Source organism: Ambystoma mexicanum, chromosome 4p, assembly GCF_040938575.1.
Source record: "Ambystoma mexicanum isolate Mex_15411 chromosome 4p, UKY_AmexF1_1, whole genome shotgun sequence".
NCBI lineage: Eukaryota > Metazoa > Chordata > Amphibia > Caudata > Ambystomatidae > Ambystoma > Ambystoma mexicanum.
In genome coordinates, this window is record NC_090927.1 from 1259509991 (window position 1) to 1259522632 (window position 12642).

Here is a 12642-nt window from a genome sequence, read left to right on the forward strand (position 1 = left end):
GATTAGCAGAGGAGGGAAGAAGGGAAGAAAAAGGTGAAGAGGAAAGTCTTGAGGGGCTTCTGGAATTTGAGGAAGTCCTGTTCAAGATGAAGTGGAAGGAGGAGGCTGTTCCATAAGAGGGAGCCAGCAGAAGAAAGTGATCGTCCTACGGCCATCTGTTAGGGAACCGCTTTTCAGACAGAGTTGGTGCTAGAGGATCGTATAGATCTAGAGGGAGAGTATTTAGTAAGAAAAAGTTGCAGATAGCATGGTCCCAGGCCCCAGACAGCCTTGTGGATGATGCAGAGGGATATGAATTTAATCTGTGCTGCAACCAGGAGCCAGTGAAGAGTTTTTAGGGCAGGAGAGATGCTATTCCTGGGCTTAAGGCCAAGGATAAGTCTGGATTAGCTGGAGGGGTCGGAAAGTGAAGAAGGTAGATTCATGAGAAGGATATTGCAGTAGTCAAGCCTAGAGATAACCAGGGCTCGGGTAACATTGAGCTTCTTGGCTAAAGTGAGAGAAGGGATAATTTCTTTGGGAAGGAAGAGTTGAAAGTGGGACTTCTTGGCAATGTCCTGCGTGTGAGGGAGGAAGGAGAAGGTAGTCTAAGATGACCCCAAGGTTTCTGGCTTCATATGAAGGAGCAGGGGGAGAGCCCATAGAGGAGGGCCAGAATGAGGGGTGGCGGGGGAAGAGGGAGTCGGAGTCCCAATGGGAACGATCTCAGTCTTGCTGGCATTGAAGCAGAGATCATTCGAAGTACACCAGACTGGATGGCAGATAGGCAGTCAGGGATGATGCAAGATGCAAGAGGGTCAGCAGCAAGTTTGAAAATGAGTTGTGCATCATCTGTGTAGCAGTGGAGGTTGGCGAAGGAGAAGGATATGAGGAGTTCCAGTTGAGCAAGGTAAGTGTTGAAGAGCCATGGGGAGATGCTTGAGCCCTGGGGCACACCACAGGTGGAGAAGAAAGTAGGTGACAAGGTGCCCAAAATGACTTGGGATGAACAGTCAGTTAGGAAGGAGGTCAGCCAGTCCAGTGCCCGATCTGAGATACCAAGGGTTTCACGGAGTTGTTTAAGAGGATCGAATGGTTGACCGTATCAACGGCAGAGAAGAGATTGAGTAGGAGGAGGACAGCTGGAGAGTTTGAGTCCAGAGATGCAAGCAGTTCTTCACAAGTGTTCAGAAGAGCAGTTTCCGTGCCTCTGGATGCTCGGAATCCAGATTGATGGTCGTGGAGACCGCCAACAAGTTCAGTGTGTGAAGTAAGTTGTGGAAAGGCCAGCTTCTCCAGCAGTTTCCCAAGGAAGCGGGTGATAGAAATAGGACAGAAGTTGGCTGGACAGGTAAGGTCTGCTGAAGGTTTGTCGAGGAGGGGTCGCGCAAGGGATTGCTTGAGGAGGATGGGAAAGATCCAGTGGTAAAAGGGTAGTTCCAGAGATCAGCGAGTACAGGGGCAAGAGAGCCAATGTGGTCCTTGATGGTTCTGGATGAGCAAGGGGAAACCTGTTTGGAAAAGACCTTCATGGAGTGTACACATTTGGTGACTTCTTCAGGTGTGACAGGGAAGAAGGAGGGGGGGGGAGAGAGAGGGAGAGAGAGAGAGAGAGAGAGAGAGAGAGGGCAAGGAGGGTGAGAAGCCATAGGAGGCAAAGGAGTGAGGGACGGGTTGGGCGGGAGGGTTCCAAGGCTGCTCAGGATGTCCAGAGTTTTAGTGGTGAAGTGTGTGGCCAGAGCATTGTAGAGGGCCTGGGACGGACGAGGGGAAGAGACTGAGAAAGGGTTGGCTAGATCCCTGCAGATTTTATAGAGTTCAGCCATGTTGTTGGATGAACCTGATACCCGTGCCTGGATGTGGGCCCTTTTCTTGGCACGGATGGAAGTTTGTATTGCCTTTGGCGTAGGCGGCAGGCCAATTTGTAAGGGGGTGATCCTGAGGTTTGCCACTTCTGTTCTGCAGCTCTGTACTTGCGTTTTAGGCCTGCAAGTTCAGAGTCGTAACAGACGGGTTTCAGGCGGATCCTCATGGCTGGAGCAAGAATATCAAGGGTGCTGGTAATGGCCAAGTGGAGATTGCCGAGAAAAGAGTTGGTGGTAGAATATGGGGGTGGGCAGAGGGGGGGGTTGAAGGTGGATGCAAAGGCAGCAGCTGACACTCGTTTCATCGGACAGATGTTCGTGAACGATGTTGGCAGGGATTTTGGCGGTGCGGTCAAAGGCTCGAGGGGACCCAGGTGTGAGGAAAGGAGAGAATTGTCTGACCGGGAGAGTGAAGGGACCGGGGGGGGTCAGAATGGATGAGCGCAGCCAGAGTGGGTTGGGCCAAAAGGAAGAATGGAGAGGGATAGTGAAGTGCAGAGGTCAAGGAAGAAAGTTGATGCTGTGAAAGGAGAGTCCACTTGGATGTTGAGATCGCCCATGAGGAGAATGGAGGTGGTTGAAAGTAGGGAGGAACAGGAATCAGCCCATTCAAAGAGGAACAGGCCTGTAGATGGTAGCAATGGTCAGAGAGGAGGAGGGAGAGATGACCAGCTTGCAGACCAGGTTCTCAAAGGAAGAGTAGAGCTGGGTGGGTATGACGGAAGAAAGAACCCACTCAGGAAAGATTAAGGCAACCCCACCGCCAGCATGGTGAGGTTGTATCTTGGAGATCTTGAAGTCATCAGGGAGAAGGGAGTCAAAAGCAGTAACTGAGCTGGCATTGAACCATGTCTCGGTAAGTGTGATAATGTCTAGGTCAGTGTCTTCAAGAAGGAGGCAGATGTCTGCAGAGTGTTTGTTGGCTGAGTGGGCATTAAGAGTAGCGAGGTGAAGGAGGTCTCCACCTTTGAAGGTTTTCTGAAGTGGAGTACAGGGATGTGGTACACCAGTCAGAGAGGAGGGACAGAGAGTGGTAGGGGGAGAGGCAGTTGAAGGAAGGAAGTTAATGAGGGACAGCAGGCGCCGGTCAAAGAGGAGGAGGTTGGGTCGAGGACCCTGAACCAAGATAGTGCCTGGGTGGTAGTGTCATGGTCACAGGCCCCAGAACACAAAAACCACACCATCTATTGATGGGGCAAGGGTTACTTGACTCACTTATGTCCCTTTGGGACCTATAAACACAAGGGCCCTGGCTGGACGCAGTCCTGGCTCCTTTGGCGCCAGGCTCATATAGAGATGTGAGCAGGAACACTTTATTTCAGTGCAGGAGTGCTTTTATTTTAAAAGAACTTTCCCGGAGCTGAAAGCCTTTATTCCAGAGAACATTCTCATGTGCTGACTCATTGGGTGTGGTTCCCTAGGCCTGGTCTTCATGTGCTGACTCATCGGGTGTGGCAGGGTGTGGCTTCAGAAGCTCAGCTATATAAGCTGCTACACCCTTAAGGCTGGTGCTTCGCGTTACTGTGCACTTGCATGCAACGTGACGCTCACTGCCGCCTGGACCAGTTTACTTACCTTTGAAACCAGGCGTTCTCCTGCATACTCACCTCCAGGACACCGGTGCTTCATCGCTTCATCTGCAGACTCATCTCCTGACATCCAGTGATCTTGATCCTGACGCCGCAGCACTGCTCTCCGCAACCACAAACTCGGACCCTGTGAAGAAGAAAGACAAGGTTAGAACATCCGTCCTAGGGCCGCACCACATTTGAACCCTGCGCGCCCCCTAGTTAACTTACCAGCTACTGTACCGCTGCAGCTTCGTTCCTCATTCCTTTCCGGCTGTCGCCTCGGTCTCCGCAGCTTTTGCCAGGCCGGCAACATCACCTGCAAGGGAAGAAAGCAAAAGAGCAAACATCAAAAGTGGAACGGACAGCAATACAAGACAATGAACTTTACAATACAAGAAAAACAGACGAGGAAAGACAAAGCCAAACAGGAACACTTACCTGAAGTATAATGGCTGAAGTCGCAGTAGGAATGGACTACCACGTGCAAGGGACCAGTGAAGGAACTCGGTCCAGATCATACAAGCGCCCCTGCCAGAAGCAGCAGGACGGAGTGCTCGCCAAAACTAATCAACAGGTGAGCTTTCCAGGGACAGTGCATCCCACGGGTACCACGGTTTGGGAGAAGTGGTTTGGAAGGGGATCAGGCGCACAAGCTGGCACTGTCCACTGACACTGATGAAACTAAAGTTATTTTCTTCCCCTCCAACTCTTTCCCTTCCCTCTCCTCCTACTTTCATTCATTTCCCCCCTTTCTAATCTCCCCATCTCTGACCACGCTCGTAACCTAGGCATCCACTTTGACTCCTCGCTCACCTTTTCCCATCACATCTCTCTCACGTCTCATGCCTGTCGCTCCCACCTCTTTAATATTCATAAAGTCCGCCCCTCTCTCACTTTCCATGCTACTAAACTCTTAATCTCCTCCCTTATCTTCTCTCGCCTCTTATACTGCTCCTCTTATCCTTTGGACTTCCTACTTCTCATCTTGCCCCCCTTAAATCTATCTACCACTCTGCCGTCCACACCCTCTGTCTCCTCTCCCACCAAGACTCCATCTTTGCTTCCCTTTCCTCCCTTGGCTGGCTTCCCTTTCACTCCCATCTCAAATTTCTATTTCTCTGCCTAGTCTTTAAATCTCTGCACGGTCTTGCTCCCCCTTATCTTGCCTCCCTCCACACTCCCTCCCGCTCTGCCGACCACTTCCTTCTCACTGTTCCTCCTTCCCCTTGTGCCTCATCCCGTTTCCGCTCCTTCCATCTCCTAGCCCCCCCTACACTGGAACTCCTTACCTATCTCACTCCGCTCTATTTCCACCTTTTCCTCATCCCGAACATCCCTCAAATCTCTCCTCCTCCATTCCCTGCCTTGATACCCCTCCCCCTTCCTACTCCCCTCCCTCCTTGCCTTAGCTCCTTGATCTTCTTCCCCCTGCCCTCCCCCCAATCTCTCCCCTCCCTTTCCCTTCCCCCTCTCAATTCTACTGCACTTCTCTCCCCCAGTTAATTGCTCTACTTATTGTTTTGTTGGCCTGATTCGCAATTTGTTAATTGCGTCTACTGTTATAAAGTTATTATCTTATGTATCCTGTTATAATGTGCAGCGCTTTGGTGTAAAGCGCTATATAAACAAAAATAAATACAAATACAAATGTCTGGGAGGACAACATGGGAAGTGGAGCTCAGGTCAGCGTGAAGGTGCAGGCAGCATACCACTCATTACGCATATTGAACCATACTTTATCATTCATTGCGAATGAGAATAGAGCTGCAGTTATCGGCACTCTGGTCAACTCGAGGCTAGATTATGGTAATGCACTGCTATCGGGCATCCCAGCCTATCAGCTACGAAGACTGCATGTGGCTCAAAACGCAGCGGTTAGACTGGTGCATAGGGTGAAAAAAAATCAGCTCCAACCTCCATTTTGAGAAGAGCTCTACATTGGTTGGCAGTAAAGGAGAGAATAGAGTTTAAGGTCCTTTGCCTGGTCTCTAAGTGTGTCAAAAAGATACGACCAAAATACTTATCAGATAAAAATCAGGAGGTATGTGCCACCAGACAACTGCGCTCTGCAGACTAAAATCTGCTCTACATACCATGTACTAGGCGTGTGTGAATAAAGGGGACCGTAGATTTGGAGTCTACGGTCCAAGAACATGGAACAAACTGCCCAGAAAAATCAGAGATTAAAAACCCTCTCGGCTTTCCGCCGGGCTGTGAATTTTTTGTGAACCTTAGCTGGTGCCAAGTAATCTCATATGACTAAGGCAATTCATACATCTGCGCCCAATTACGATTCAATTCGTCCAGTGCATGTTACAAATACTCAAATACTCACGCTCCCTATTCTCCACGCAGGAGCAGTGCCGAGCAGCATCACCTATTACCACCAGTAACCACATAAGCGCAGAGGGTGAAGTCGGACACGTGCGACCTCATCCCCGGGAGGGCTGCAATCGTGCCCCAACGCCTCCACAGAGACTACGTGAGCATAACAGGTAGACATCAATGAAGCAGCACGAGAAGCCGGACAAGAGGACTTGCCACTTGGCTCCACCATTAATGGGAGAGGATGTTAAAGGGAGGAGTGGAGATGAGGAGTCCAGAGATCTGGAGAAGCGACAGAGAAAAGGATGTTGGTGAAGACCTTTTTGGAAGTTGCACTGACATAGGTGTCTGCAATGGGTAGGCCAGGGTTGGCTCTCAGTATGTCTTTTTTTGTACATTTTTCTTCCGGACTTTGTAAGAGAGGGAGGGCAGGTGATAGTGTAGCAGTTGAAGTAGATAGAAGAGATGGCGAGTGCCATGAGGGTGGCAGAGGATAGTTAAAGGGGAAGTTCACTAAAAAAAATGCATTGTCCCAAAAGATGGGCCATAATAAAAAATATATACAAAAAATATTTTTAAAAGAAAGTTCCTATGTAGAATTTAGAGCAAATGAGGCTCAAAGTAAAACATTTCAAGCACTATGAGGCATCCATTTTGTGAAATGAATGAGCATTCTGCACTTGTGTTAAGCTCTACTCTTGCGGCAATAATGAAGCAAAAGCTCCCCTAGTGGTAGCTTTTGCTTATTACAATCGAGAGCAGAGAATGCCGTCAGGCTCCTTCCTGCCCTGTGGTGCTTGAGAGTGCTTCTTTGTGCTTTTTTTCCTGCTTTCCCAGGCTCCCCTGAGCTGGGGGAGCCCAGGAAACAAAGCAAAAGTCCAGGCAATGATAAATACAAAGTTCTTGTATTTATGATTTCTGGGGCTTTTGCTTCCAGTCTCTCGAGTCGGTGGAGCCCAGGAGACTTGTACCAGCAATTATAAATACAACGTTGTTGTATTTATGAATGCTGTGGCTTTCGTTTCAAGTCTCCCAGGAAGTCGCAGCAATTATGAATACTTCACCGGTCGAGTATTCATAATTGCTGAGACTTTAGTTTTCAGTTTCTCATGCTAAGAAAGTTGCAGCAATTTTGAAAAAAACTCTGCCGGCGAAGTATTTATAATTGCTGTGCCTTTCATTTTACGTTTTCTGTGCTTCCCTGGGCTTGAGGAGCACAGAAAATGTAAAATGAAAGTCAAGGCAGCCTACTCTCTTCACATTAAGCTCTGCTCTCTGGCAGCAGTAAGCAAAAGCTCCCAGTATGGGGCTGTTGCTTGATTATTGCCACCAGAGCAGAGCTTAACATGAACAGAGGAGGCTGCTTCATTTCACAAAATGGAGGTCCCCATGTGAAAGCTTTGAACCTCATTTGCTCAAAATAGGAACTCACTATAAAAATATATTTTTATATTTTTTATTTATTATGGCCCATCTTTTGAGACACTCAAATTTGTGAGTGAACTTCCCCTTTAAAGGAAAGAGGAGAGGCTGCACTGCAAGTTCTGGCCCTAGCTCACAAGGCAGTCTAGTGTTTACAGGAGGGGCACACAATGCAATGCAATCTGGGGTACACAATGTTGAAATAAAATGAATAGACAAAGCTAACTAGGTGTTAATGATAAGTAGTTACCAATAGTTCCATCCAGTTGGTACATCTACAGATCTACTGCACTACCATACACTGTAGTTAGTTTAATCATAGAGCAAAGCGAGCTCTGAAAGCTATGTATTAACACCTGTAGGAGCGAACTGGCTAAACTACTTTCAATGCCTTCTACTTGTGTCCATTCATACAGCTAACCTTTTCCATTTTACAGACACTCATCTAGGACTTTCAAAATCCTTTCGCCCACTTGCATAGTTGAGTAGATTTTATGAAGGGCGAGTACCATTTGCCGGGGATGTTTGAATCTTTTATTTAACGTTTGCTTTGTTTGTAGTAAATGTCAAATAAATGTTTCACTGTGAATGGGTTGCAGCAGTGTGGCAAACATAAAATGGGTTTGTGGTGATATGCAGCATTTTGGAGAGAGCAGATTTAAAGTGTGTTGTCATTCGTTGCCATGGGTGAGAGCGCATTTCTCTTAGGACGAGTAGGTAAACTAAGTTACTCGGCCTTCAAGTCTAGTGAAATTTTAAAGAATTTGGAAGGCTTGACTTATCTCACTAATGCCTTACTCCAGCAGTACACAAAACTACTATATTGTTGCTCATTTTAGGTCTTGGGTACAAATATGGTTTGGTGACATTAAACATATGAGAACCGCATTGCTAATCAAATGGGTGGGTTTGCTAATCAAGAACATTTTAATTACTAAACTCATGGAAAAGAGTAAGCCAGGCAGTCCTTCCTCAAATCCTTAGTGATGAATAAATATGTTTAAGTTGGCACAGCATACTGTTGGAGAGCACAGAGAACTTTGGATTTTCATAAAATGGACAGCTATTATCAAAATACAGAAAACACATCATAAAATACTTACTGAAATCTTAGCTCCAGTTATGCCATTGATGCGACGCATGTGTTTGCAAAATTCATCTCCGTGGGCGTCATGGTCTCTATCGTTGTGTGTCACAAACAGTAAGGCATGGATCATTTCATGTAGCAGGGTCTGTAGCATAAACAAAATAAACACTTGATAACTAGCCACCATTCATCAGAAACTTAAAATCTTGCAACCTTACACAGTATACATGCAACCCAGGGTGCATTGTTCCTCGACGTTAAATGGAAGGCGTGTTTGCAGGGTTAATGCCCTTCCGAGTTTTTGTACATGCCCACTGGCCTCTCTGCTTCTTGGCCCCTTCCCAGTTGGGATCTCACCCTTCAAATGCATTTTATGATTCTGGTATGCACCGAGCTGCCTCTTAGGGCTGAGCAAAATTGTTATATTCCGCTCTGCCAGGCATGAAAGCAGAATCTGTCTAATTTCGCTTCGCCCCATTCCGCCCCACCCGCATATCAAAGAGAGACGCATGATGCTTCTTGTGTTGCTGCGTGAACATAGCACGGATCGAAGAAAAACCTGCACTTAGTTTCAGGTGTCGCTGCACGATACTAGCACTGATCAAACTACACAAAGTTCCTCCTGTCACTGTGAGAAAATAGCACAGATTGGAAAAAACAAGCAAAGTTTCTCATGTCGCTGCGCAAAAGAGAGATTGTATATATATATATATATATATATATATATATATATATATATCCTGTGTTTTAGTGGTGAAGTGAGAAGACAGAGCCCTACAGAGGGCCTGGGAGGGAGCAGGGGAGGTGGAGACTCTCTTCTTGGACAGGATGGAGAGTCTGCATAGCCTTTGGAGCAGGCAGGAGGCCAGTTTGTCAGAGGAGCTGCCTGAAGCCCTCTACTTCATCTCAACCACCATGCACTTGCATGGGTGGCGAGGTTGGAGTCATACCAAGAGTTGCACTTGGAGGTAGGCTTCAGACAGATTTTCATGACCGGGGCAAGGATGTCCAGGAAGATGCAGGTTAGAGAGGGCTGTGTCAAAGTGCGAGTCAGCCGCAGGAGTAGGAGGAGCAGAAAAAGGCAAAGACATCCACTGACACACGCTTCATGGACCAAATTACCGAAAAGGCAGGGTGGGGTGGAGCCCAGAGGAGGGATTTGAAGCATCCAGGTGGATGTTGAGGTCTCTGAGGAGAAGTTGAGAGGTAGAGGCATGGAGAGGAGAGGTCAGCCCACTATGAGAGGAAGAGGGCAGCCTGGCCAAGTGGCCTGAAATGGTGGCCACAGTCAGAGAGGGGGAAAGAGAAAGAGAGAGACTGCAGACCAGGCGTTGAAAGTAGGAGTAAGCATGAAAGAAGCAGGGACCCACTCCGGAAAGACCAGAGTTACTCCACCTCCTGGTCGGTTGGTTCTGGGCTCAGAGAAGACCTTATGGCCATCACAGAGGAGGGTTTCAAAACATGTGACAGAGCTGGCTGTGAACCATGTCTCGGTGAGAGCAAGGACATCCAGGTAGAGTTCTTCGATGAGGTGGCAGATGCCAGAGGAGTGTTTGACAGCAGAACGAGAGTAGTAAGGTGAAGCAGATTGCTACCTTTAAAAGACTTACGGTGTGGGGTACAGGCTTGAGATACACCCAGCGGAAGGGGTAGAGAGGCCCGAAAGTGGGCAGAGGTGGTTGCAGGAGGTGGAATAATAGCCAGAGAGTCACTAATAGGAGCAGCGGAAGAAGGAAGGAAGGAAGTTGATAAGACGCAGGAGACATCATGATCAAGGTCAAGACCCTTTGCATCGTCCACCAGGCTTTCTGGGGCCCCCCCTACATCCAACTGTCTTCCAAAATACCTTCCTTCTCGAGCCTGTTGCTCAGCCACCTCCAAATCTTTGAGGGTCAGTCGCTTCTCCAGGCAGAGAGTGAGGGGTAGACATTTCTGCTCAAATTTCCAGTGCTATGCTGTCAACACTCCACTCATTTTCAGGCTGCCCTCAGCCACCTCCTCTCCCTCTCTCATCTCCGATTGCCTAACTGCCATTCAAGATTGGTGTGCCGTCAATGATCTTTGTCTGAATGCCAGCAAGACGGAGAACCTCCTCACCGGCACACCCTCACCATCCTTTCCCCTCACTCTCTGGCTGGCCTCCCTTGGCCCTCCTCCTACCCCCATTTACGAGGCTAAGAACCTCGGGGTCATCTTTGACTCCACACTTTCCTTCTCCGCCCACATCTCTGATGTCTCTTAAAAGGCAAACTTCCTACTGCACATCCTCAGAGGTACTCTGCCTACCCTCTCCTTCCCCCAGAAGCTCATGGTCTCCCAAGCTCTGATTCTCTCTAGGTTGGACTACTGTAACAGCCTCTTTCTAAATCTACCTGCCTCTACTCTCTGCCCTCTGCAACTAATCCAGAACATGACTGCAAGACTTGTCCTTGACCTCAAGCCCTGGGATCGTATCTCTCCAGCTTTGAAATCTCTCCATTGGCTTCCAGTGGATACAAGGAGTAAATTCAAAACTCTCTGCATTGTCCACAAGGCTTTCTGGGGCCTGGGTCTAAAATACCTTCAGCTACCCTCTGCAAATACCTCCCCTCTCAAGCTCTTTGCTCCTCTACCTCTAACTGCCTCAGGGTCAGTCGTTTTTCAAAGAAACGAGCTGGGGGTAGATCTCCGCCTTCGGCAGGGGCCTCCCTCTCGAACAGCCTCCCTGCCACTCTAAAACTTGAGGAGAGCCAACTCCGGTTCCGGAAGCACCTCAAGTCCTTCCTCTTTGCTTCTGCCTTTGCTCCCCTTCTCCCCTGCTGATCTGTTCTCTCTTGGCAATGTGCACCTGGCCACCCTCCGTCCTTCAGGCCCAGGTACCTGCTCACCCTACCAGCCTCCTGCACTGCCTCTGGCCCAACCCTTGCACTGGTGTCTGTATCTGTACCCAGAAGAGAAAAGAAAATGGGCGAACCCTCTTTTTTAGGGGGCCTGACTCGAGAGGGTTGAGAAGTATACAGATACGTGGGGGTAGAGTCAAAGGCTTCCCAAGCCAATAGCGTGACAGGAGGTCGCTATAGCCTTGCAAAAGGAGCTAGATAACTGCTAACTCAGAACAAAGAATCACCGTGGATGAATAAAACATTATAAATTTATTAAACAGGAAGACATTTTTGTGCCATAATCTGGCATATATGCATACATTAAATCTGCATTGTGAAGGATTAGTATACAGTGGTGACAGTCTATTTTATGTGTTGTTTTATATCACAACACATTGACGTTGTCGACACTTAAGTTTGTGTTTCTGGTTCGGTTGATAGCTGACAAGGGCAGAAGCTGATAGAGATGGAAAAGCGCTGCACTGAAAATACCGAACTGTCTTCAGGACTTGGAGGTCGAGTTCAGACCGGATGAATGAGTGAGATGTCGTCCTATGGTAAAAGAGGCTGTGTTAAAAACGGTGAGAATAGAGTATCCACTAATGGTGAGAAGGGCAAGGCAAACGGACCTACCGTGTGGACGTTGATAGGCGCCATGGCTGTTTGAGTGAATAGCGGCTGCTGGAGTTAGCGGCCGGGGGGGGACGATCTGCAAATGTCAGAGGCCCCAGTCTAAGTAAAAGAAGGTCAAAAAATTGATACGAAATAATCATAAGGCAGTGGCTACAACAAGGACTAACTCGTGCTGCTATGTCCAGTGAGCGGCCGTGACTCAGAGTTTGTAGATGAGGAGTGCTCGAGTCAACAAGTGAGTGGGAGTTGCAGTACTGATAATTAGTGGGGAGTCCGTGACTGCGTGGTGCTGGGATATGCAGGTGGTGTACAGAGGTACCTAGCCTAAGTACAGAGGACAAAACCACGAGTGAAACGTTGGGATATGGTTGTGACCAGAGAAGGTGGTACCAGCAGCGCGGGGAATTACGGATCTTACCTGTACGTGAGACAGGAAAAAGAGCTGTGTCACTGCTGTCGGTTGCGCTGGACTGACTGCGCATGTCAGGAGTTTAAAACGAGGCCGTAGTGCCTGCAGGGACTGCGCATGCGTCTGGGGATAGTGTAAGGGGTGGGAGCAGTCGCACTGAATGCGTCGGTATGCACGTATATTTAGGTCATGTGTATATTGGTGCGTGCACTGAAAGAGTCATGAATTGATCATGGGCGAAAAAATTAATTAATATTGGCACCATTTGCAACATGCATTATTATTCCATGAAATATCCATGAGGAAATCAAGTTAAAGGCTATTGAGCGAATATTGTCGAGTCGCTAGGTACATGTTACATACAATGCTGGCACTGCAAAATTACAAAACATGTGTTGCAGTAAAGCGACGTGAGTCATCAATAACATAGTTACCAGAAAAAACAGTTCAAAATTTCTGTATCGTTTCTGTGCTGGTAAATTAAGGACAT

General features: G+C 48.1%; 1 protein-coding gene across 3 annotated transcripts in view; it reads right to left on the reverse strand.

The window, feature by feature from the left end:
* SPRTN (SprT-like N-terminal domain) overlaps positions 1-12642 on the reverse strand; it is a 349183-nt gene that overhangs the window by 235874 nt on the left and 100667 nt on the right. For all 3 annotated transcript variants that reach the window (XM_069606943.1, XM_069606942.1, XM_069606940.1), the window contains exon 3: positions 8266-8394. In XM_069606943.1, the coding sequence (XP_069463044.1) occupies positions 8266-8394 (129 nt within the window). The remainder of the gene's footprint in view (positions 1-8265; positions 8395-12642) is intronic.